General features: G+C 38.0%; 1 protein-coding gene across 1 annotated transcript; it reads left to right on the top strand.

Annotated features, from left to right (window-relative positions):
* Positions 1-10,552: 10,552 nt before the first annotated feature.
* Positions 10,553-24,300, top strand: LOC145772848 (protein yippee-like 1). Its single transcript, XM_082584732.1, has 4 exons — positions 10,553-11,260; positions 16,627-16,670; positions 19,445-19,553; positions 22,409-24,300. The coding sequence occupies exons 1-4, from the start codon at positions 11,156-11,158 to the stop codon at positions 22,496-22,498; spliced, it is 348 nt and encodes a 115-aa protein (XP_082440858.1). The 5' UTR covers positions 10,553-11,155; the 3' UTR covers positions 22,499-24,300.
* Positions 24,301-24,765: the final 465 nt, after the last annotated feature.

Below are 24,765 nucleotides of genomic sequence, written 5' to 3'. Positions count from 1 at the left end.
TGGTTTTTAAATAAAATGAAATGTTTGCAGCAACGACAGTGGTGTAATTTTAAAACAGGAATCGATAATTGATGGGTTTAGGAATACCGGTATACACTACGATAATTATTAAGTTATTTGAACATTATAGTATAGTGATGATCAATGAAAATGGTCTTGATGGCATGCGGGTGACTTCGGTATCGGAGAGGGATGGAGTTTCTTGGCGTTTTTCAAATGAATTTCCAACCAAACTGCTGGAGAGTAATGGAGCTTCTTTGTTGTAGTAGCCTACCATATTCTTTACAAACAAATCTATACAACAAAGTAACGAGAGTTAAAAGGTTCTTTGAACAAGTACAATATACGTATTTCGGCTAATTAAAGGGCTAAAGGCATCTGGTAGGCTACGGTTGACTAGAAATGACCAAACACACTGAGTAGCGTACTCCCGGGCCTCTGCTTTAAAATCTTAGTAATTGTATGCAAGCTAAGCTGTTTAGCGTACCGCAAAGTCAAATAAGCCATCAATACCCACACCAGTAGGCTACGAAAAGTGAAACTGTTTGACGAGACGTAGACTAAATGATACAGCCTAATGAAAAGGAAGTCTAGTGTGTTCTAGCCTACATAATTAAGCTAAATTAGTGCTTAACAACATTTCAGCCCAATCTACTTGATCGAGCGCTTTTAAATCCGCTTCCCGCAACTCAAGAGATGTAAGATATGGTGAAGTAGCCTGCCGCAATGCTGCTGAAATTTTGCCTGTCACGTGATGATATCCTGTTACGTGATTGGAGTAGACGAGTAGGCTATGTTAGCTTTTAGAAAATTATTTTTGCACAGATTAGAAATGTTAGGTTTTATACACCAATTATCTCGAAAACCATACTACATTAGGGCACAAATTTTTGTCAGGAGATGCATGAAGTCTTTAAACGTAGAAAAGTGCAAAAAAGTCATTTTTGGCAAAATGGCGGATATATAGCCTAGGCTTGCGGTAGGCACTTTAACATCACCCACTCGTCGAAGAGTGCCTGCTTTTTAATGTGAAATTGCTTTGTGTTTTAGTCACAATTTTCCTTATAAACTCCATTGATTGCAGTCATTAAGATCCTTCTTGCACTCAGTTCAGTTGCAGAAGAAAAAATAGTATTAGCAGAGGGTGGGAATCGAACCCACCCAATCGAAATTATTACTCCTCTGCCCTAACCATTAGGCAACACTGGTTGTGGCGAAGCATGCAGTTAAATTTCTTTGTTTAAAAGTTTTTCGATCAGAATATCACGTGTCGAGTCACATGACTGAAATCAGCTGAATCGCGAGTACGCTTTTCGACGAGTGGCCGAGTGGGTAATGTTAAAGTGCCTACCTAGGCTTGCTGGCAGGGGCGCCGGAAGCGGGGGGGCAGGGGGGGGCGGATGCCCCCCCTGCCTTCAATTTTTCTGCAGATGGAGGGGCAGGGGGGGCAATGGTGCCCTTTTAAAGTCATGTAAGTTACTGCACATTTTACAATATAACAATTTCTGCTATTCGCTTTTAGCTAAATTATATTCTTTCATTTTTTCCTAAAAATAATATTTACGCACAAAATTTTGCAACAAAGGTAAGAGGCCTTAAAACTTGTTTTTTTGGCAACCATCGTGGCCTACCGGGAGCTCCTTCTCGGCGGCCAAATCTGCGTGCTTGGAGGCCAAAATACAAAATAACGATAACACAAGTAAATAGAATTAAACTTGCAACAATGCTAAAATGATCACTTAGCGTTGTTGAAGTCTGGGCCTGGGCGACGTCCTACAATAGAATCGTTGCACCACGCAATAACTGCTTTATCGGGGGATTGTAATCCAGTAGCCTACTGCGGGACCATCCAACGACACTCGCACAAGTGTCTCCAATGTGGCTGATTTTAAAGAAGTTCGCCACTCCCCTAGAATTTTTTTTAGCAACGAAAAACAACGTTCGACATGTGTAGACGGTGACGGCAAGGTAATAAAATAAGTATTTCAATGATGTGAAGGACATTACCGGTACTAAAAGAAGCATAAATTTTGCAAAATATGAACAAAAAATGTTTTTCCCTCAGATGTCAACTAACCTAATTCTCCTATTTAACAACGATTCAATGTCCGACAACCTCGAATCGACATAAAAACGACAATATTGCCAGCCGATGTAAATTAGCACTTCGGATTAAGACTTTGTCAAAATAAACGTCGGAAATTACAAACAAGACTTACAGCGCTGGTGATCGCAGATGGATATATTCCATCAATAAGTGTGGCGAAATGCAGACGGCAGCCCACATTATCAAGGATTGCCGGCTATACAGACCACCTCATGGTATGGAAGGCCTAGTTTCCATCGATGACGACACCAGGCAGTGGCTAACCAACGGATGCCCTGACAGGCCTGACATATAGCGACAACACGAGAGAAGAATAACAAATATTCCCGCACAATGCAACAATGGCGATTATGACGCGCTGACCTAATTTTGAGTCACTCTTTGATGCTACATATTTTCGACAGTTAATCCACGATCATTGTACTGCGAAATTAAATAATTGGCTAGAAGAGACCGGTGGCCAAACTTGGCCGATTGAGGAGGTAGCACTGGCGGTCATTCAAGCACTACTTAGCGGCCATGGCCGCAGGCTGCTTTAAGGCTTGGCAGTAGGTTACATCATTATAACATAGCGTGATGCCTTTCTTTGTATACCGGACACTTGTAGGCTATCATTACTCAATACATAGTGAGCTGATAGATTAGCATTATCGCTATATCTTATCTTAAAACTTGAAAAAAAATTGGCCTTTTACTAAACAAAAGTGCCTTTTTTTCGTAATCTTGCCCCCCCAGTCAAAAATCGTTCCGGCGCCCCTACTTGCTGGCTTACCAAAACCACGGCAGAGCTGCCTTGCTGACATTTTCCCGAACATGAACGGTGTTTTAAGGACCATCGTAACACTGCCTTCCACGTCCTGCAGCGTTGAGAAACTTTTCTCCGCAACAAACAAGATGCAAACGCGCTTGAGATCATCCATGCTGACTGGACACCTTAACAACTTGACACTTTTGTCTTTTGAAAGACAACTCATTGACAGTTCAGATTATGCTGACATAATCAACTTTTTTAACTCAAAACCTATAGGAGATTCCTCCTTGTGTAGAAGCTCCGGTAACACAAAGTTTTTGTATGCTGGCTGCCGTGGCATTATTGGTGAAGGGCTGAAAGCCCATCAAGATATTTCCTAGGCCCGCCTATAAATTACGTTCTCAATCCGCCGCTGCATGTCTCAACATGGTGTTGTAACGTTACTGGGATTGCCGGTTGAATGCTTCTGACTAAAGGTGGCTGACAACGACACTAGATTGTTGGTATCGGGAAGTACATCTTGTATTACGCCACGTGTGAAGCGATCAAGGCGGATTCAGAAACGTCACGTCATTTCATCAGAAGTGTGTTGATTGAAAAGAAAGAAGATTACCACATCAGTCTGTTTTATAGGCGAAATCAGTCATCCTTGGCGAGTGCTGCCAGACGCAATGCTAAAAATATTAAAACTTGAAAGTAGGCTAAACAGTAGGCTACAGAATTATGAGAACGTTGGACTGCACCGCAGAATACCGGCTGGTGACGAATACGAGACAACAGTCGGTACAGTGTCATGAAAACAAAACTACCGTACATTGCAAAAGCTACAACGCAGCCTACCTGCAATAACTTTCTTCGTTTTGTATTTGACATTGACCGCAGAGAAAGCGTAAAAGGTGTAATGGAACTCAATAATTTAAAATCAATTAACCACATGAAAACTACAGAGATTGCGACTTTCATGTTTAAATATTAAAAAAAGTTACTTCCCACGACATTCAATGATATAATTATGCGTAAACAATCAAGTAGGCCTAGCTTAACAACAAGAAGTAACTCTCCTTATAATATAGCCTACTGATATATTGGAGACTTAACACTTGCAAACAATCAAACGGTACATGGGGCCAGCAGTTTGCAACAAGCTTCCACATACGATAAGAAAGGGAACGTTCAAATATTACGTAACGCCTTCGAGGGGGAGGGGGGGTTTATGCAAAGCGTTACGTTAACGTCACATCGGGGGGGAGGGGGTTCAAGCAAAACGTTACGTAACGCTTTCGAGTACGGAATGGTAGTTTTTTGTACTGAATTCGTAGTGAAAAAGCGTTACATGGGGGAGGGGGGGATTGAAAAAAGCGTTACGTTGGCGTCAGTGCTGTGTTAAGCCCTTGGTGGGCCTCGGGGCCAAAATAATTTTGGGCCCCTTATCGGCAAGCAGACTTAATGATAATATAGTGTGTATGTTAACTGCACTGATATGGAAAGGTGGTTCACTTCACTAGACTTTCTCACCAGTTGAGAAAACAATACAAATGTAAATAAGAGCAAACACAGGTCAATCAAGTCATACCTACACCTTTGCTTGCAATGAAAGCCAAAAGTGTTAACGATTTCTAAACATACTGGCAACGGTCATGAAGCGTAGGGGTCATTCAACCCAGATCTTATATCAGTATATATCACACAGTAGAAGTTAGCATAAAAATTTGACATGCTTATCACTAGGGCCATTTTTATATGACCTTAAAAAATCAATAATATGACTTTATTTTTTGGAAAATATGACTTTATATGACTTTATGTGCAAATCGTTTATTTTTACATGCGAACAACATCACTCACGGAACTAAAGAGTAAAACATACGCAACATAACAGTAATACACATCCATTTTTATTTTAAACCACTGTGGCGTAGCTGTTGTAGTACAGTTTCATGTAGTGTGGAATGTAAGAGTCTTTGAAGTTACGATTTGGACGTAAAATGACTTTAGTAAGGAAAATGAGCGCTCCACAGGCGCTGACGTGGGTTGACACTTCTGCAGTTTTGCATAAAGCGCTGGTGAAATGTCTTGTCTTTGTAGCTCCATAATTTGTTTCACATCGTTTTTGTCCAATCGCTTCTTAATGTAATTTTTGAGCTCAAGCGGATCTTTTCCGAAATCAAGGGCATTTAGATTAGCATGGGCCTCTTTGATGGTGTATGTACAACTTTCCATTTTGAGTATTAAGTTCGAAATATTGTTGTAGTGGAGGCATATTTCTGTTAACTGACTAGTCAACTTTGGATCGTTGACTGAATTTTTGACGCTCTTTACAATAACTCCTTCACCTTCCCATGCATTGACTATTTCTTTCACTTTAATGCAATGTGTGACCTCATAAAATATAGGTCTGTGACTGTAAGTGTTATGTAGGCTAATCCTACAGTTTGCCTTTGTTCAATCAGAAATTGCCTTACATTCTTAGTGCTTAATTGCTTCACCGCTTAAATTGGTACTTTTTATTTAAAGTATACAACGGTATGACTTTATAACTCAAAAATATGACTATAAAACTTAAAAAGCTGATATATGACCTAACCAGGAAAATATGACTTTATATGACTTCATAACTTTCTTAATATACCTCATAGGGATGCGGTTTTTGCGTTAAAATTGATTTCACGACTTACTGATGCATAGAAAAAAATATGACTTTAATGACTTTAAATGGCCCTACTTATCACATAGAGTTCATACAATTTTTTATATCGGACAAGAATTGACAAAATTATGAGAATTTTAAATTGGTTAGTTACATTTGAAAGCAATTTTTTCCAAAAATTACAATTGGCATCTGAAATTTCACTAACCTATTATTTTTAAATGTATATATAGCCATAACATAGCAAAACAGTTTAGAAGTGCAAAAAATAAAGTGAATTCACAAATGCTTTAACAAACAACATTTCAACACTTTCATCAAGTGGTAATTATGTTTTGCCTTATAGGATCACTGGGGTGGAGGCTGACTTGGTGACCTCATAAGGTCTTTCGCTTTCTTCCTCTCTCACTTTTATGTAATGTACCAGTGCATTTGGTGTAATATTTTGTGAAAAAACATAAACCAGTAATTGATTGATTAAACCACTCACCATTACAATACTTTCAAAAAGCTACCGTACCCAAGTACCTATTCAAAATGCTAACATGAAAACTCAAGTGTACTCAAAACTCAAATGTGCATAATCAGGAACTTTAGTATGATAAAAACAGTAGTTACCAATCTAGTGATATACTTTCAATTCACAACAGAACAGTGGTAATTTATAACAGCACAAAATGGCGTACATGGTTTATTAACTAGGCCTACTCACACAAGATACACTATTATTAGAAACCTGTTGTTAATCATGCTATACCGTATTTCACTAAAACATTTTTTTATTAATTGCTTTATTTTTGGAACATTGTGGTTGTTGAATTTAAGAAGCACAATTATGAGCAGCAGTTGCTGTAATCTAACTGTTGAATTAACTTTACTAGCCTACATGTAATTATTTTTTTCATATGCAAACACCATTGGTCATGCTAAAAACAGCTGTTATTGGAATGGTGCATGGGAATGAATGCTGACTTATGTAGATGAAGTTTAATAACTTCATCACATGTTGCAACTACTTCACAGGAATCACAGCATACATAAGAAAATTACTATGAACTTTAAAAAAACGGAGCAATATTTACAGTGCAACACTAGTTAATAGGTTTCTAGGTAAGGTCTAACAGCTTCATTACTCACTGACAACTTTGCAGTACTTAGAAAGCCTTCATAGGTTACTGGTGCTTAATGAAATGTTGTAATGCTTACGGCACAATAACTACTACCTAGTTAAACTTTTATAACTTCATAAACAACCATCAACCCAGCAGTGTACAGAACACAGCAGAAATATAATTTATAGTAAACACAGGTCTATCAAGTTATACCTTCATCTATGCTTGGAATGAAAAAAATGAAATATAAAGCAGCAACGATTTGAAATCACAAACAAAATCCTGGCAACTGTCATAAAATACTTATTATACTGGTATCTAAATGTAAGCTGGTTACACTTGCCGATAGCTACCTCTGTAAAGTCAGGGATATTTATAATTACGAGATTGTAAATGCTAAAAATGAAATGCTAATTAATCTATGAGAAATGCTAGCCTATTTTGTTTACTGTTTACAATTTTTTAGCAGTAAACAAAATATGACTGCAGAAATGGAATAGGCTACAAATAAGACAAACATTTTTATGGCCTACATCAGGGTTGTCCAAACTTTATGGGACGCGGGACGCATTCGGCAAGGAAATTAGATCGCGGGCCGCAGTTGACATTTTTCCTCTTATACACTGTCTCACCGTACCAGATGTAAAGTAAAACACGTACATGTGTAAATGAATCTTTATATTTATCATAAAAACATATTGGGGAATAGATTAAAGAAGCTAAGATGTGAATACTACGAATAAGAGAGTTTTGGAAATTTTAAGCAACGTCAGTAGACCAGGAAACCTTAAAAATAACTGACAAGTATGAATAAGAATAAACCATAAATTTATTCGTAAAAAATATTTAAGGAAGTACGTAAAACGGTACAGTTTACTTAAAATTCAGTGAGATGGGTGTGCCTGTATTTTAGAAGCCAGCTCCTTTGTGTCAATGTCAACTGAGGTTAAGGCTAAACGAAGGCAGGCTTCGAGAGATGTTTGTTTAAGTAGATTCCTCTCTTTGGATTTAATCGACTTCATTGCGGAAATAGCTGCTTCACAAAGGTAGGTACTGCCAAACATTGACAGCAAGTGCAATCCAAAACGGCGTAAATTAGGATAATGCTCTTCAGAAAGAAGAGGCCAAAATTGAGTGATTGGCAGTGTAGCTTTGCTTAATAAAAACTGGTCACTTTGCAAGTCACACAATTCAAGCTGCAAATCGTCATCGGCTTCTGATATAGTTATAGTCAGCGGAGCATTGAATACATTGAAGTTTTTCTCAAGGTGCCGGAAATCTTGAAATCGCTTGTTGAAGTCTTCAATCAGGGTATCAGGGTATCATACTTGGTTGTTATGTCACTTATATGCGGATTTTTATAAATTTACCATTTTAAGGTTGTTTTTCTAGGGTCGGCTTATATGCGAGGATATACGGTAATTTTTAAAAGTTTTCTAGAAGAGGCGGCGGGCCGCATTGAAGGAGGTCGCGGGCCGCATGTGGCCCGCGGGCCAGGCTTTGGACAACCCTGGCCTACATCTAAAGGCAGGTGAATTGATTATTACACTACTCAATGTCCGCTGTCCACTTATTACTTGCTGACCTTTGAGGTCAGTTTTTGAATTGTTTGCCTTACTTTTGGTGGTTGTTCTTCAGCTTGTGGCCTGCTGGTCACTTTATCTGGTTCTTACCACAGCAATTAAAGACATGGGTAAAGATCGCATTAAATGCTTCATGGTTTCTGGTACATTCAAAGTTTAACATTTGGCTCAACATAACTTTTGAAAAAAAAACTATGCAAAGAGCTTTGAGAAAAACATTCCCTTGTTTGGACCATCTGCAAAACTTTTGCAGCACGTCTGCACCATTGGTAATCATAGTAAACGAATGTACTTTAATGGCAAAGCAAAGTTTGCTTGGTTCTGACAAACCTCCATGGTCAGCCATTTCAAAGAATTCCTCTTTGAGAGTTTTGTTTATAAATCTGAAATGTTCAAAGCAAGAATGTCGCTAGTTCAAACAAGACATCTTCTTTATGAAATGCTGAATGAAATCTTGGTACATAGCAATGTTACACCATTCTAGAACTAGACTACCAATGTAAACCAGTAACATTCACTTTGAAGTTAAGCTTAAGAAAACAAAACACCCTGTAAAACCAAAACGTTAAGCTAAAAATGCAACAGCCTTAATGCAGCTTATGACACTTCAAAAAAGACTTTTACCTTGCAAGTTATACCAGTAAATGTAGAAAAATACTTTATTGTTAAAAGGGTATCAATAGACCAACCAAACTTTCAGCTAGTCCAGTATTACAAAAAGTATTTTATGTGTCTTGTTTAGTTATTGGCAGACTTCAAAATCAATCGTACCTCACTCTTAAAGTTTATGCTAAAGAGAAGCTAACCTACAAAACATGAACGCTTTCACCTTACCCGGTCTGCTAAAGAAAGGTTTCAATCTATGCTTTTGCAAAATTTAGACAAGGCATTGCAATAAAGTTATGCAAATGTCTTACATAATTTTCCCATTTATGACAATCAATTTAAAATGAGCTGTCTACTTCGTGGTTTAACAGTAGCTTACAAAGTATGGTGATCCTACCAGTGTATAAAGTGGTTTGAGTTCAACAGTTGCCAATTCCAAAGTTCTACCACAAAATACGAAAAAATAAACAACCAAAATAATTAAAACACATTTATCTTAAACACACCTTTGTGGGAATTGGGCCCGTCTTGACTTCAAGTATTCAATTGCAACCAACCTGTTTTATTTCAAATACAGGTAATTTTACTAATGTTGTCATATTTTAACTTTTCTTTAAGATAATGTGGTATTTTTAGAGATGTTTTGGTATAAGGGCCCAGCATCTCATTGGTACCGGGCCTAAATTATCTTCTTAATGGACAATTAGGCTACACGCAGTAAACTTTAACAACTAAAAAACACATAGTTACTGAAACGCAAAAGTCTATTACCTGTGGGCCCCCTGAAATTCCATCACAAAATAACTACAACACATTTATTTTAAACACACCTTTGTGGGAATTGGGCCCTTCTTGATTTCAAGTATTCAATTGCAACCAACCTGTTTTGTTTCAAATACAAATGATTTTACTAATGTTGTCGCAGCCTATTTTAACTTTGATTGAAGATAATATGGTGATTTTTGAGATATTTTGGTACACGGGCCCAGGCTCGGCGTCTCATTGGTATCGGACCTAAATTATCTTCTCAATGGAAGTACACGCAGTAAACTTTAGCAGCTAAAAAACATGACACTGACGCGCAAAAGTCTATTACTTGTGGGCCCCCTGAGATGGTGGGCCCGGGGGCCGGGCCCCCCTTGGCCCCCCCCTTGACACAGCACTGGTTGGCGTTACATGGGGGAGGGGGGGTCAAAAATTCGGAAAAAAGCGTTACGTAATATTTGAACGTTCCCAAATGAGTATAAAACTGTAAAAAGCTTTAAATCAAAAATGAACAAGCTAAATCTTTCTTAAAAGAATCCTATCTAAGTATTGCATACACCAAACATAACAATATTTCATTGCCCTGCAATGATAAGCCAATGTGTGTAGATTTATTAGCAAAATAGTAAGATTGTAAATACTCCTACTGGCTTTAGTTAAAAACAGCAAGACAGAGGTACTGCGTCAGCAATTTTTAAAAACTTTTGATAGTTTGTTTTGCCATGCAGTAAACATGAGTATTGTTTTCTTGTTTTGTCCAATCGAACGCAAGCGCAAACTCCAAAACTAACAGCTGGTTGAAACGTCATAATTAAAGAAACACCAACTGCGCATTGAGAGCAAACAAAAAACAATTCCCACGTGACTTCTCTAGACTTGGAGAATGTTTACCGTGGCGCCATTTGCGTCAACTTTCATATTGCTGCAATTGCCTAATTGCCTTGCCAGCTTGACTGAGCAGTGGAGAAGTTTGGTTTGGTTTCATAGACGTGTTGTTCAGAAGTTTATCATAAGAACACTTTCCGGATATTTTATGTCGTTTAGGTTGTTCATCTGTTTCAAGAGACAATTTCACATGGAGGGAACTTAGCTCTTTGTGACAAGATGTTGCAGCGGGTAGAGAGGCTATTGGTTACAATTACACTGTTACAGTAGCAGAGATATTGGCAAAAGATGTAGTGGGTAGATTTCGTTACACTGCTAAAGTAGTAGAGATATTGGCAAAAGATGTTAAGTATTTCTGTTTGCAGTTTAAGTTTAGCTTCACAGTAATTTAGCTTGATATTTCTGTTGTTTTTTTTTATCAAATACAAACTTACGGTACCTTAAATCATTTGCTTTGTTTCAGATGAAATTTACTGTCGTCAATTTTTTAACCTATTTGCTTTAAGATATCATATCAGAAGTCTTGCAAGTGTGAATTGAACTGTGTGTTCTTTAGCTACGATATCATTGAGCATTTTCTAAACTAGTAGTGGACTACTTTGAATTGTCCTATTACAAGATAGCAAAAAGAGTTTTATTGCTGCTTTTCAGTGAAAGACGCCATCCGTTTGACATCTTGTGTTTTCAAAACTTTTGAAAATGGTAAAAACATTTCAAGACTATCTTAGTTCAGACTGTCATCGAACCTACAGTTGTGTGCATTGCAGAGCACATCTAGCAAGTCATTCAGCCCTTATTTCAAAGGTAAGCTATCATGTTTTAATGATGTAAGTAGTAGCATGCTATTTATAACCAGGGTATGGAATGGAAGATGTTTTTTCCATCTTCCATCCTGAGATTTTCTTCCATTCCATCTTAGAAATCTTCCATTTCATCTCAGAAATCTCTTCCATCTTCACATTTTGTGATCTCCGCGTTGAATATGCTATATACAAATAAACCTAAAATCCATAGCTCTCTAATTGGTCAATTCTGCCTAACGACAGTAGGTTTGACAAATACGGGTCAGGCAACAGTTCATTTGGTTTAATACGAACTGAGAATCAAATTATTTGAGCAAGCAACGTAATATTTTGCATGTCTTGATAAAGCCCTGTTAGCTCAGTGGTTACGCGCCAGGCTCAAGATCATGCGGTGCAAGTTCGACTCTCGGGGTGTGCACTTGAGCTACGCCTTTTAGGACTGCTCTCCATTCAGCGGCACTTAGTGAATGAATAATTCCCTGGCAACAACACTTCAACAATCGGAAAACTTCACTCTGCCAATCTCGGTAACCAGCCATGTGTCAAGAGCCTCTACAAGTATGTGAAACTACCAGGAATCCCCAATCAAGGCTTTGTCAGTCTGAGGATAAAGATTCAAAACCAAACCAACCAAAGCGTTAGAAAGTTAATTATGGAATTGGGAAGATTGTCTTCCATCCTTCCATCTTCCATTCCTTGACATTTTCCATCTTCCATCCCAAAATCTGTCTTCCATTCCATCCCATTCCCTGTTTATAACATGTTCATTAAGCGTAAATGCGTAATATCAGTACTTCATAATGCAGTGAAAAGCTTACTTGTATATAGTTGTTGGGAGTGCAAGTCAACCCATTTTATTTGTGCTATGTTATTTTACAATCTATCAATAATGTTTGTTGTGCTAGCTTATTAGTGGTATAAAGGATATGGTCAAAACATTTACTTGTTGAAAATACTTTAAATGTCTGCAACAACTTCAACATCTCTGAAGTTTGAAACAATGAATAGAAAAAAGTTGTGAGACCAATTTAATTCACAGTCCTTCCTAGTACCACCGGCGCCGAGTCCAGGGCGCTGGAATTAAATTTCAGGAATTAAAAAAAAATTTAATGCAATTTTAAGTCCCAAAACTTCTGTAACCATCTGCCACCTTCTGATACTAGCCTACTTACCTTATTCGCAGGGTTTTGTCGCCATATGTTAGGCCCTACTAATTAAGCGATTAGTTTTCGTCAATTATTGCCATTGTTACATTCATGCAACGTTAAACAACGTCGATTCGCCGTTAAACGAGCAAAAGTGTCCAGCCGCGCCGTTTGTCTCTACTCTGCCACTCGTAGCCCAGTGCTATAAATCAAGTAAATTGCGCAAACCTGTGAGGAACTTCATTTGCGGCACAAGTCTGACCGCAATTTCCACTGCTTTTACATCGTTTTAACATCACCAGATGTTAAATCGGAGTAAAGGAGTAATTTTCTCTCTAACAACGTTATCAATTTACTCTGCTGCCAAAATGCTCTATTTTGTCGTCTCAATCATCACAGTTGCGTCTGTTACGTCACTGATATTAAACTGTGCACCCCTGTTGGTTTGGCTGGATGAAACCGTTGGTTGTCATTACAGTTGCAATTCAGCTCCTTCGTTGCATAACTGTTCTAATTGTAGATTCAATGTAAGCTCGGTTCAATAGCGCAGTTTATCGCTAGATGGCTTCTCGGGAGCTGAATTGCTGTAAAATCGCTTCTGCGTTGCATTACAGCATCTTGAATCTTATCTGTGCGCCCGCTAAGAGCGACTTATCGTATGAACCCACCGATGTGTTGTGTGTGTGTTTATATCGTGTTGTATCAACAATAGTAATGTATTTATGGAACTAGTACAGTATTGCAGTTTTCGTCCCGCAACCCGCACATACCAATCACAAAAAATATGTGGAACTGATTTACCAGGACCAGACGTTGTTGCGTACCAATAATATTTATTACTTGTTTCCAAATCGTGTTAGAGGAGACATGGACTTAAATGTAAAACTAGGCTAGCCCAACAACCGAGCAAAATCGCTCGTTTGAAAAACGCACAAAATAACCTTTATGACGTGTGACCTAACCTTTATGACTCGGTCATTGCTGTCGGCAGCAATGACCGAGTGGTTAGCGCGTTGGGCTCGCAGTCGAGAGCCTGCATGTTCGACTCCAGCCACCCCCACTTGCTGTTGTTTCTCTGGGCAAGAAACTTTACGATAATTGCCTCTACCCAGTGATCGATTTCGAGTAATGGGTAGTACCAAATTTAAGTCATATGTAGAGTAGACAATCGGAAACAGACATTGCCGTCGGCTGCAGCGTGGGTCAGGTGTACGTCGGAAGGCGTACACCGATGCATAGCGCTCAAGTCTGCTTTCCCGCAATGCAGGGTAAATATATGAAAAAACAAACAAAACAAAAGACGTGACAGTATGTGTTTGCCCGCCCAGCTATTTTGAAAACTCGGCGCCTCTGCCTGGTACCATTGCTTTATCCTAGGGGTTCTTAACCGGAAGTGCTCAAACTCCTTAAGGGTGCGAGCATGCTGAATTATTAAGTTTAATTACAAAGGAATAATTACGTAATGTAGATTTTCCTGCCTGTTTCACATCAAATCAAAACATTGACTGGATGTTTGGTATAGGCGGGTCCACGTCTTTTAGGCGCAGACCAGATAGGCGCGCACACTGTGGCGTCTGGATATTTAGGTGCGGAGCACTATGACGGCTGTGACGCTCGTTCATTTAGGTGCTATTTCTTGTAAAGTCTGCAGATTGTATCAGCTTGGCAGGTAGGGCAATGCTATTCACACAAAATGTTATATTGAACAGAAAAATATGATGTTTTGGTAATGCGCGTGTGGAGATGAGGTGCGAGACAACGCTCTACTATTCTTGATATTAGCACATCTCCACAGGACATTTGCTATGCATCCTGAATACAGGTTGCAGCCAGATGGAACCTTACTTAATTTGTTATCTTTTGCAATTACTTCTACTCGGGATGGATTGGTCGTGTGGCGAGTTGTATGAGACAACGCTCTACTACATGGATACATTTCTATAGGGCATATGAACCCTGGCTACAAGTTGCAAGCATAATGGTGCGACTGTGCTCGTTATTAAACCTAGTCGGGGTTTTGACCGAAAACTAAGTTACTCTTCACTCAAGCCTACCACCTGCTTGAATATAGGCTGTGGTATATTTTTTACTGATGTTTAGTGTAGTTATTATTTGGCTCACTAAAAGTGAACTCAGTCATGTTCGGAAAATTGAATAATTTATTGATAAAGCTTTCGTCGTCGTAAAGATGGACTAACATCAAATAAATGCTGAACACGCGCATTAAAATACAATATATTTTTGTGTTCAATATAACATTTTGTGTGAAAAGCATTGCCCTACCTGCCAAGCTGATACAATCTGCAGACTTTATTAGGAATAGCACCTAAATGAACGGGCGCCACAGTGCTCTGCACCTAAATATCCAGACGCCACAGTGTGTGCACCTATTTGACCGGCGCCTAACTGTCTGCGCCTAAAAGACTTGCTCCCGTATAGGCTACACACACAACACACCAAGATTTTGTACTATCATCAACAGAAAAAGTGTCACTGAGCTTGTTGCTTAACCACCACTATAGAGAAAGTTTTACACTTTTCACATAATTAACGAAATAAAGGTACTTTTGAAGCCAACTTCTGACAATTGCTGTTTTGGTAACTTTTTTGGTAAATTTTGCCTTTTGCTATCTTGGTGACATGATTGGGCAATCGGGAGGCTATATGGATACAATCGCAATTAGGGTGCAATTGGTCTGGAAGAGTTTTCGTGAACTCATCTCTATCCTTATGGACAATGATATTTTTTTCAGTAACTGCGATTGTGGAAAGATCAAAGGAAAATGAGGTTGTTGAAAACAGCCTCTCACTTTCTTCGATAACCTCAAGATCATCTTCACGTTACAAGTTACAACCACAACAATTTTTAATGCAGTCAAATACTGCGATAAATGGAAAGAATGATGCATGAACGTCTAAGCCTGAAACACTTGGAACAGGCATGGTACACAAAGAAGAAGATCCCTTGTCACATGTATAATATGTGTGTGAGGAGTGTTCCACTGCATGCAGGATTGCAAGTGAGACCTGGCCCATCACTCTCAAAGAATAAAATCGGCTGAAGGATTTGTTTTAAGTGCCTTTCTGACTGTGCGACAATATATGAGCTGAGGTCCAGGCTTAGCATTCATCAGCTTGGAGATGCCATGAGATGGAGAAAGCAGCGTTGGTACAGACACATGTAATCTATGGAAGAAGCTGTCTGGCGAAAGAAAATTCAGTCCCTTAAGGTTCATTTGAATAACCCTCGAGGATGTCATATGAAGCATGTGTATCAAATGAGTATCGTGAATACTGAAACGCTTGGGGTGGTCACTGGTCATCAGGACAATTAGCGTTTCTAGCACTAGTTGAAACGTCAGTGAAGCAATAAATCAACCTGTTTGTTGCTTTTACTTTCACTTTTATCAGATGAACGTTGCAACTAGTGCTAGAAACGAAAATGAGTATCCTTATTCCTTACCCCTAAATCCCACGGAATGGCCAGTTTCGGTGAGTCCGATTCGGTGAGTCCGACCCCTTAACGGGGGATTTTTTCATTTTTTTTTTAATTCTTAGGTACTGTAGCCTAATTATCATTGCCGTTTTAGGGTTAGGGGTTAGGGATTAGGGTTAGAGGTTAGGAATTCACCGAATTGGACTAACCGAATCGGACTCACCGAATAGTAGCAGACCCTAAATCCCAGGACCCCTTGTTGTTATGTTACCAGGATAATCCCTACCACAAACATACCTCTAGGTTTACTTGCATGACTTGTCAAAATCGAGCAACTGACTTAATGATTACAGGGTATTTTTGCTTCTTTGTGCTGTTTGCTGTATTGCAGTTGCTACTGCATTGTTTCTTTGTACCGGTATTGCGAGTGTAGGTAGGACTCATGAGATGTTATTGCAGCATATGTTGCATTGTTGTTACAATGAACACAAATTGAAATCACTAGATACATAAATATTCTATTCCATTACCCGGTCAGCAAAAGTTGTTTTCTATGAGGTTTCAAAGTCTCATGACATTTAAATAATGTAAATAAAGCAATTTTTGATAGAGGTCTGGGTAGTTGCTGTACAAACCTTATTAATTTTTAAGTTGTTTTTATCAAGAAAAAATAGTATTATTTGCCCAAGTTTACAAGAAGTAGTTAAGTTTACGAAAATATTATCTTCCTAGTAAACAGTCGTTACCTTGATACATCTTACCTTCACCATAATAATTTTTTTTCAGTCATTTCAAGGAGTACAAGGAAGGGCATACTTATTCAATGATGTGTGAGTATCTTTAGGTTTTTGTTGTTGCTGAACGTGATACAGCCGTCATTCATATGTAAAGCCATTTTTAATATAATGTTAATTTAAAACAACATATATATATAGTATACAAAGTAGATTGCTGGTGACATATATCTTATTAACCAATTTTGTTTTCATTCCTGCAACAACGTCATTCAGACATTTTTATAGCAAACAGATGTTTAAAGACGCAATGCATACTGATCCTGACTGAAGTCTGATTTAAACAAACTTTGACATTATTTTAACAACCATTAATATGATAATGACAATGGTGTCTATAGTTTATTACCATTACTGTTTTAATTATTAACATCATGAGTCAACTAAATGAGATGCATTTATTTTTTAAATAAACTAGAAAAATAAATTTGCACTAAACCAAATGACAATGTAGATTTTACCCATCGATTGCTACAATAGTGTTTATTTTGCGTTATTTTGCAGTATATAATGGTTTTTGGTAATATTTTTTTTTTAATAGCATTAAACATTTATACAAAAGTATTGCAATCAAACTAATCTCATAGTGACAATAGTGTGGATTAGTGTTAACAACTTGCACAGGAGACACATTTTACCATTTTGATAAACTTCCTTTTCAAGTTGATTTAAGTGGTATTGCGCTTTGAGAACAGGTATTCTTTTAAGTAGTTCGTTAAGTAATGTCGCTCTCAATAGATAGAACAGTGACTTTTCCAAATTTGCTTCGAGAAATGTTTTCAAATTATTTTAATTCATTAACTTAGTAGACTAAATTATTTATTTGTAAAAATTTCTGATCCGAACAGACTTGTGTGAAAATAATGGTGTTCTCCGTTTATTGTCAACTTGTTTTGGTAGCTCTGATGTGAGTTTCTGCTGTTATGCAAGCAGCTAAACCAGGGGTAGGCAACGTGCGGGCCGCATACGGCCCTTTTCCATTTTTTGTGCGGCCCTTCATCTTCCAGCTATTTTTTCCCAAATATATAAAGCTATTTTCATCTTGATTTACACAAACTCAAAGCTTAAGAAGTGATATGACCGTCTTTTCACTTCCCTGTAGCCTACCTGTGAAATAAGTTTTGCGCCTGTATAAATCCAGCTTTAATTGAATCCACTGCAGGAGGATGACATTCTTGTACAAAATTCCAATAAAATAAACTCTATTGCTGAAAATATGAATTAGTGTTTATTCGATGTGCAGCCCTTCTGTAAGCATTACATTTTCCTAACTGGCCGTTGTGTTAAAAAAGTTGTCCACCCCTGAGCTAAACTGTTCGTTAATAACAGAAAAGCGTCTTTCAATTATTGATGTTCCGATCATGTCTTTTCACAGAACTTATAAAACTATTTTCTTGGAAATGTAAAGTCATCAAACGAGTTCCTTGAAATGTGGCATTATTTAGATACATTTTTTTCAACTTCGTAATGTGTTGCCAGTCACCAAATCAATCCGTTACTTATTTACATTGATTTAATGTATGCACTCCGCAGACGTTAAATAAACGATAAAAAGACTGCTTTGCTGACTGAATTTTCAATCTTTGCTGATATGCCACCTTTTAAAATATATATATCTTTTGCAACTGATGAGCAGCAGAATTTTTAAACTATGCTCATTGCTGATTTACTATTTGATAAATGTTAAACCAATGATTAAAAGTTGGTTTCAGATGGTAGTATGGCAGGGGCCATAAGTAAGACTTCTATGCAAATAGGTTTCTGAAGAGTGTTTTCTGATTTACTTAGTGGCATCACATGACAAAAGATACATTTTACTTAAACGTAATTTAATATAAAATCAGTTTGATGTGTTACTCCAATTCAAGAAGGAAATTAATTATATAACTGATGAAAACACGCAAGTGTTCGGCGGAATGGCCCGTTTCGGTGAGTCCGATCCCTTAAAGGGGGATTTTTTTAATTTTTTTTTTAAATTATCGGGTACCGTAGCCTAATTATCATTGCCGTTTTAGGGTTTGGGGTTAGGGTTAAGGGTTAGAGCTTAGGAACTCACCGAATCGGACTCACCGAATCGGACTCACCGAATAGTAGCAGACACAGTGTTCGGACATGTTTGTTTTTGGTTTTCACCATTAGTTGCGTATTTCATTAAATGGAATGCTGTCAAATGCTGAACACCTTGCTTTTACACAAGTTACTGGATTACATAAGCTTGTCAAGACTTGTGGGGAGATATTTTCGCCGGTAAAAGCTAATTTAAGTGTGGAACTGGAAGTTATGAAGTTGCATCTTGTATTACCTCCAGTTGACTTACTTGGAATGATTACTGATATATTTTGGTGACTAAGTGAAGTTGCCATAGCGAAGGCTTTGTAAAACATAGCTAAACCTAAATGCAAAAGTCAGACTCTAAAAGTTTTTAAGTTTTTACCATAAAGATCCTTTTGACAGAACTGAAAGCAGTTCTTGAAAGGTGTACAAAGGTTGCACGAAGTACGCCAAAAGATGACACGTTGATTATGTGCTGAGTAACGCAACATTGATCAAACCAAACCTAATGTAGAGCGGAAGAGTATGATGTCTTGCACCTACGAGTACGATATCAACCGTTGTTGGCATAAAACTTTAGATTCTTCTGTTCTACAGCAGGTTTGGTTTGATTAATTTTGGGTTCAAGGCTGCAATTGATATGCAATTGTTAGACTATTCATTATGATTCATTAATCAATTTCCTAGGCTTTTCTGGTTGTTTTTAAATGGTCTTGTGCATTGTTTTTAGCGCTAATGGTTAATATTGTGTATTTCAGGGTCAACGTCGGTAGTGGTACGCCAGAAGAGAGATTGCTTTTGACCGGAATGCATGCCGTAGCCGATATCTACTGTCGATGTTGCAAAACAACTTTAGGCTGGAAATACGTGAGTTTGCTACCCTTACTATGTTTGGCATTGAATATCTTTCTGTAAAGTATTTAAAAGAGTTCTTCGGTAATTATGGTGAAGCATCATTTCACTAACTGGATTGTTCGTTTTGTTGTAGGCATAGTTCTGTTGATGTGTCGCAATTACGACATGTGTGAATTATTGATGACTGAAAACCTGTCAATGCTTTGTCAGTAATTAGTACGCCGGTATTTCACGTGTGTGTCTCACAATTATTTGCCCAAGGTCATCTTACATGTTTGGAAACATGATCTTACTTACACATGCCACAATACCGATATATTCTTGTCTATATCCTTTTGGAAGGAACAATAACTTGCAATAATGAAGGATAAGCTGGCCGTGTCAACATCCAGTTAGGTCAAATACGTAGATTCATTAAAAAACTACATTTTTATTCTTGAGATTAATTTTAACTATCTCTGAGCTGAAATAACCCCATCTCCGGGTGCTGAATCATCATCAATACCATTGAAGTACCAAGTCACACATATGGATCAGATTTCTTGTCGTAAATGTTGAGACAAACCAACTATGAATTCACCTTGCGGAAGTTTTTGTTTGCGTGCTTTCAACTTTTTGTATCTTAAAAACAGAGTGAAACTGTTCACCAAGCAATCAATCGTTGATAGAAAAAGCATTTTGTTATAGTGGTTGTGAGATCAACAACAGCAGTTGTAAGACAAAACTATCAAAAACTTATTGTTTCCCTTGTTTGCTAGTACCACATCAAAACCGTTCGGTTAGCTTATTTTGACTTGAACTTGCGAGTCCTTGCGTGTGCATGAAACTGGCGATGGGGTTTATGCAAGGTTGCCAGCCATAGCTTGATGGAAAGTCTGTAATTCTGTATACGCCGTGGTTTACCAATGGGTTTACTCCCAAAACTGCAAACGTCTCGTTTTCTCGTATAAGTATTTTGAAAACCTTGCTGTTTTTGGATTGGTGTTGCTATTCTGAACTCATGCAACCTTAATCGTCAAACTTAAGTGATCCCAAACAACAACTTGAAACAACAAGGCGTTCACTTATTCGTCATCATCGAGTAGTTTCTCAATACATTCCGTGGCGCTGCAGCGAGTTGTTGTTTATGAAACCTTTCACAGTACTTCTAGTGATTTTCATTTGATCCCAATTGATTCATTTGTTGGTACAGAAAGTTTTCCTCAATGGATCTATGCAATGTAGCAATGCATCGCATTAACGAAAAATAATGGACTTCAGTTTATTTTGGTGGTTGGATTTGATGTTACCGCAATATTGTTGCACGACACTGCCATTATTAGTCCAGTTTTTCTTCACGTTTTATGTTGTTCTTTGAAAGAGCAAACAATCACAGACACGATTTGAAACACTACATCGGATCGATCATACACGCCAAAAGATTGGCAAAGGATAAAATGACATGCCTGAAACCTGAATAAATACTGTCGCCAAACTTTCACACCTAAAATAATACTACGAAACCGCTATCTTCATTTTCTTACCGCTTGTGTAAGGCTACATCTTGTGTTGAAGAGCTTGCAACAGTGTCTATGGGGTCCATAGGCGCCGAGTTTTCAAAATAGCTGGGCGGGCAAACACATATTGTCACGTCATAAAGGTTATTTTGTGCGTTTTTCAAAAGAGCGATTTTGCTAGGTTGTTGGGCTAGCCTAGTTTTACATTTAAGTCCATGTCTCCTCTAACACGATTTCGAAACAAGTAATAAATATTATTGGTACGCAACAACGTCTGGTCCTGGTAAATCAGTTCCACATATTTTTTGTGATTGGTATGTGCGGGTTGCGGGACGAAAACTGCAATACTGTACTAGTTCCATAAATACATTACTATTGTTGATACAACACGATATAAACACATCGGTGGGTTCATACGATAAGTCGCTCTTAGCGGGCGCACAGATAAGATTCAAGATGCTGTAATGTAATGCAACGCAGAAGCGATTTTACAGCAATTCAGCTCCCGAGAAGCCATCTAGCGATAAACTGCGCTATTGAACCGAGCTTACATTGAATCTACAATTAGAACAGTTATATAACGAAGGAGCTGAATTGCAACTGTAATGACAACCAACGGTTTCATCCGGCCAAACCAACAGGGGTGCACAGTTTAATATCAGTGACGTAACAGACGCAACTGTGATGATTGAGACGACAAAATAGAGCATTTTGGCAGCAGAGTAAATTGATAACGTCGTTAGAGAGGAAATTACTCCTTTACTCCGATTTAACATCTGGTGATGTTAAAACGATGTAAAAGCAGTGGAAATTGCGGTCAGACTTGTGCCGCAAATGAAGTTCCTCACAGGTTTGCGCAATTTGCTTGATTTATAGCACTGGGCTACGAGTGGCAGAGTAGAGACAAACGGCGCGGCTGGACACTTTTGCTCGTTTAACGGCGAATCAACGTTGTTTAACGTTGCATGAATGTAACAATGGCAATAATTGACGAAAACTAATCGCTTAATTAGTAGGGCCTATCATATGGCGACAAAACCCTGCGAATAAGGTAAGTAGGCTAGTATCAGAAGGTGGCACATGGTTACAGAAGTTTTGGGACTTAAAATTGCATTAAATTTTTTTTTTTAATTCCTGAAATGTCCGGTGGGCGCGGCCCGCCCGCCCACCCTGGACTCGGCGCCGGTGATGGGGTCCTTAATGCAACCTTGCACAAGTTGTAAAGAGTTAAATACAGTCTTTGCATTTTAAAGTGTACTGGTTCTACTTACATGCGGTCAGGTGTTGAGTGAAATGATCAACTTTTAATGCCAGATGTAGCATAGTTAAAAACCAACTCCAAGAAATTAAATTGAATTTATTTTGTTACAGGAGCGCGCTTACGAGTCAAGTCAAAAATACAAAGAAGGCAAGTTCATCATCGAACACATTCACATGATCAAGGATAATGGTTGGAGCTAATTCTTTCCTCCAAAAGCATCCAAAGCTCCTCGTTTGTGATCTTTCAAAGAACACTTGGGATCTTAATTTTTCAAGCTCTTTAATATGTCACCGAGTTGGTTTTGCCCAAAGAACTTGACCGATTTGAGTTGGAAACACTTGAATGGTGGGCTGTGGAGTCATAACGTCTTCAGTTTGTGGCAATCCACTCTAGCATCTTATCCAATCACCTCATTCACCATCATTCCAGAACAAATAATTCAATGGCTTTGAAATGGAAGCTTTTGAAACAGTTTTATCTCAAAATGTTACGATACATTTCTTGCCCAGAGATAAACGAACCTTGCTGCATCTTTCACGTTTGGTGACAATAACCGGTTGTTTGTTACAGAGGAAAGTATTTCCAAAAATTGAAGGATTTTGCATTATTGAAGAACATTGATTTTCTGAAACATTCTTTGAGATAAAGATACTTGACGACACATCTCGAGCCTTTTCCCGGCACACCATTCAAACCCATCGTGATCTGTTTAGCTTGTGCTCTTTACACTTCCATTTTTTTAAGAACATTGCTGCACTTTTGTTTTGACAGAAACGTGTCAAAACAACTCCAAGAGAATGTTAAAAGTTATTTCGCGTCGTTGGTTGTCGTACTTCAGTGTTGTTTTTCAGCTTTTTGTTGTCGTGTTTTCTCTTATTTACTACCAATTGTTCTTTATTGTACGTGTTGTCGCTGTGATGTCATAACTGGCTATATGATGTGTCAGCACAATTTTGCTTCATCATGTTTATGAAACGCCAGTCTCACTGTTGCTCTTAGCCTGCGAAATTAATCCTGTTTACAACGCCTGGAAACGAACCGATTTTACTGGACAGCAGCAAAACCCTTTTGCCACTGAATCCTTTGGGCCGATTATGATGGTGGATGAAGGAAATTTATTCCAAGCCTTGACTTACAATGGCTGGACACTGGACAGGCTCATAATTTCGCTTTGGTAAGTCTTGTTTGAGTTATTTTTTTTACTGCCGATATAAGAACTCTCATTTTAAATCATTTTGCCATCTTCATTTCGTGCCATGTCCGATTTGTCGGTTGGCTTTCACTTGAAGCGTAGATTCTGTTAAGTGTGTTAACATACTGAGCCAGTTTAAAGCTCCGTGTGGTTTCAAACTTTGGTTCGAACTTTCTCTTTCTAGTTTGAACCGTTCGATCGTCCAATGGAAACCTTCAAACCAAACATCGATTTTTTTCTGCTGCTGTTTGAAATTTTGTTGTTTCCTCAATGTTTGTAAATCGCTTAGCTAGAAGTCCATCCGAATTGTGATGAAATTATAAATTCCGACCTGCTTTGAACTTGTGAAAATGTGCTCAAAATAATATTTTTTCAGTCTACTCTATAGTTATGTATGATTGCCTATGATTCAACCAAACAGTGACATATTTTATTGGAAACACTTAAAGAAACTAAAGTGACAGTAAATTTTGGAAATAATCGGCCAAAAGTTTTTCTTGACCTTGAAACATCCATGACCATATGCTTCAATCACTTAAGTAGTTTATCTTTTCGGAGGACTGATTAGCAGTATATGAAACACGCTTTTATTCTTTCATTTGTTTATCAATTACTTGATTTTTTTTCTCTTAATTGTAATTTCTTTTTCGTATTGATCATTTTTAGTATTTCTTCCATTGGCCAGCGACGTCGTTCTTCCTTTACTTAATGTGCAGTATGACGTTTGTGGTATATCTGTGCCGTCACTTATTTCAAACGTGGTTTTATTGCACAGCGCTTTTGATTTTTGCGAACAGTGAATGTCGAAGACTCGTGTGTGTTTGATCAGACATTGGATTAGACTTTTTTATATCTTACTAAGGGGGAGATTTCATCTAGTAAATATTTTTCAGTCCTGTAAACCTAACCCCAGCAAAGTGTTTCCTTGAAGCGGTTGAGTAACTCATATCTACGATGTAAATGGCACAATGGTAGTGCATTATTAGGAAAGTACGCCCCACATAAGCATATTATTTTGACTTTTGAAAACTTCAGGTAAGCGTGGAGACATTGACCAAGATAGGAGTTGTCAAGTTATTGTTGTTTTAGCAAGCTCTCGGAAAAGGCTCTATAATTTTAGGTACAGCCACTGCATGCACTAATTTAAAAATACATGATTCCTATTCCTTCAAAAAGAAAGATTAATTCTTTTCTACCAGTTGTGAAATCCACAAACAATGCTTTCTGATGCGTTTTGGACTGCTTGTCTTGTAAGGTAAATTCGCAATTTTCCAA

This window comes from Aplidium turbinatum, chromosome 6 (assembly GCF_918807975.1).
Source record: "Aplidium turbinatum chromosome 6, kaAplTurb1.1, whole genome shotgun sequence".
NCBI lineage: Eukaryota > Metazoa > Chordata > Ascidiacea > Aplousobranchia > Polyclinidae > Aplidium > Aplidium turbinatum.
Note: the sequence above shows the minus strand (reverse complement) of the source record. Positions and strands in the feature narration are given on the sequence as shown.

What these genes read in the sequence shown, in the direction of transcription:
- LOC145772848 (XM_082584732.1), top strand. Translation starts at nt 11,156, where the DNA reads ATGGTAAAAACATTTCAAGACTATCTTAGTTCAGACTGTCATCGAACC. An exon ending in ATTCAGCCCTTATTTCAAAG is followed by an intron (nt 11,261 to 16,626) that starts GTAAGCTATCAT and finishes ATTTTTTTTCAG; the next exon opens with TCATTTCAAGGAGTACAAGG. An exon ending in GCATACTTATTCAATGATGT is followed by an intron (nt 16,671 to 19,444) that starts GTGAGTATCTTT and finishes TGTGTATTTCAG; the next exon opens with GGTCAACGTCGGTAGTGGTA.